This window comes from Galeopterus variegatus, unplaced genomic scaffold (genome assembly GCF_000696425.1).
Source record: "Galeopterus variegatus unplaced genomic scaffold, G_variegatus-3.0.2 Scaffold10404, whole genome shotgun sequence".
NCBI classification, from domain to species: Eukaryota; Metazoa; Chordata; class Mammalia; order Dermoptera; family Cynocephalidae; genus Galeopterus; species Galeopterus variegatus.
Genome location: NW_007736515.1, coordinates 379 through 2795, shown reverse-complemented (window position 1 = coordinate 2795; position 2417 = coordinate 379). Strand labels below are relative to the sequence as shown.

At 38.1% G+C, this 2417-nt stretch overlaps 1 protein-coding gene across 1 annotated transcript in view; it reads right to left on the bottom strand.

Moving 5' to 3' along the window:
- Window positions 1–1878, bottom strand: part of LOC103609983 (A disintegrin and metalloproteinase with thrombospondin motifs 19-like) — a 40762-nt gene extending 38884 nt beyond the window's left edge. Inside the window, exon 1 of the mRNA XM_008594234.1 lies at window positions 1747–1878. Coding sequence (XP_008592456.1) covers window positions 1747–1847 — 101 coding nt within the window. The 5' untranslated portion in view covers window positions 1848–1878. The remainder of the gene's footprint in view (window positions 1–1746) is intronic.
- Between the last annotated feature and the right edge of the window lie 539 nt (window positions 1879–2417).

Below are 2417 nucleotides of genomic sequence, written 5' to 3'. Positions count from 1 at the left end.
TAAGAAACTGGGTTCTTTAGCTGACAGGGCAAAGGCCAAAAACTCTGGTAATGAACCTGTACGGCACTGAATGGAAAAAACCCAAGGATCTGACTATAGGTAACAATAATTCCCTAGGTCGCCCTACCTGATTGCTACAATGCATCATAAAAAAGCTTTACCAGCTCACCTACTTACGGAGTTAGGCTGAAAGCATACACCCAGGAAGATGCAATATACAAGACATTATTGAAAGTATATTAATGTATTTTTCTCTTTTGCACATCCTTTTACATATCATTCTTCCCACCTATTCTTTTAGAAGCATATATCTGCCTGGGATAGGACTGTTAGAACAGGAATACAAAAGAAAGGAAAATTTGATAATCAACTTTTGATGTCTTAAATACATTGAATCTATGGCAAAGCAAGCCTTGAAATTTCAACTCCGTAGAGGAAGAAAGTATTTTCCAAATTATTTTAATATCTCATTAACATGGCAGAAGCCATATCTGGAGGGATAATGATTGAGTTTTACAATAAGGCAGAAATAAAGGGAACTAAGAATGCAGTGCTACAAAAGAAAGGGAGTAAAGTGGGGGTACAGAGAAATCAAGACTGAGCATTTGCCTGATGACACTAATTCCCAGGGAAATTATTTAAGATAGAGAGCCCAATATGGTTAATTGGCAACTTTGTTCTTCCCCCCTTTACATTCCCCTCTGCCCTATACCTACTCATTGTGGAGGAGGGCCATGAAGATTATACTTGTTATAGACTGCTACAAAGTTGCAAATTCTTTGCATATTTGAGTTGCAGGGTTTGTAAATTCACCATGGCTCCATTGCAGAAGCTATTGTGAGGGGAGATCAATTCTCTGACTACCTGAGAACTCACAACTATGCCCTAACTCATTGGGCCTCAACAAAGTCCTGAATGTCAGAGTAAATATTTCTGTCCCCATATTCTAGAAGAATCAATCCAGCCTCATACTTTGTCATCCCATTCCTAAAAGTTTTTAGAATTTTTCACATTAGGGCTGAGTCCCACTCAAGCTGAGCAGGTAGATTTTCAGAAGCCCTGTGACTGCTGCTAGGCTGCTCCAAAAATTCTACTCAGGTTCCATTCATTTGTCTCTGTCTCTTGTTCCAGAAGGCATGACCTGCTTTCTTCTCCACTTTATGCTGCTCAGCATTGCTGTTTTCTCTCCCCCATTCGTTAGTTTCTGGCCTGCTTTGTTGCCTAATCCTCAATGGGGGAAGTCAGAGGAGACCAGGATTAGGACCCAAGTCGGGAATCCAGTGCTCAGAGATCAGAATTGGGCAGTTTGTATTGGGAACTCTGGGAAAAGAAGTGATGATCTTGCCTCAAAACAGAAGCACCACACTACCTCTGCTGATCTGTTCCGGCCTGGGGTCTGGCCAGTCCTGCTTTGATTTATATGAACACTGGCAAATTCTAACACACCATTTCAGAGAAGTCAGAAGCAAATAGGTAAATTACACCAAATAACCAGATTACCAAATAATTGTAACTGCTCCCTTCCCATTAAGTGGTTGTTTTCACCCTCTGGCGAGCACAGTTAAAGTCGAGGTGAGTCTTAGCTTTACTTTCTTAGACCGAGCTTATTCAAAACTTTACATTTTGGTACATACTGCTTTGCAATGTTTTTAAGAAAATGTGATTTCAATAATATTCTGAGAGTTTTTAAAAAGCCAGCACTTTAATAGCCAAACAATGCTTTAATATTTGCCGGAGTAGGGCTACCTTGTTTGACATGGTTGCTCATTGCACTTTCGAATCTGTGGCTCTGGCTTGGTTAAGTATTTGCATTTCTTATTGTCCACAATGCTGATATTTTTGCTCATGATTTTTGTGCAGGACACTGTTGTCTTCCTTTCGCCTGAAAAGAGTAAATAAACATATAAAGAAATGTTAATATAGACCTTTATGTAATTAATATATTCAGGAAGTGTTCACAGACATGTTACACTTTCCAAAGATATTTAAACAAATATTAGGTTACACCAATGAAGATAGTGTTATTTATACTTTACATAAAAAATGTATCTCTGGGCTTAAAGAAGATGAATGGTAATTTTTTTTCTAGTTGGAAATTAAGTGGTAGGTTTTATATATGAAGTGATTGTAGCAACATAAGTTAGGATATAAAACTAAAGTTTTGTTGTAAAGAATTGTGGCCATCTTTTACCACTAGGTGGTTGAAGGTTGTGTTTGCATAAAACATTAGTTTACTCTCCCTAATGGGCCTTCCTGGAAGCACATAAACATGCAAATAAACACATGTGCACATTTTATCATTTGGTGGTATGTCATCAGTGCTCAATAGTGAGTTATGAGAAGCAAACTTATTTTGAGTATAATTCGGACCTTTATTCTTATCACCTCTGATAAAGACCCCCTAAGTTCTAGAAATC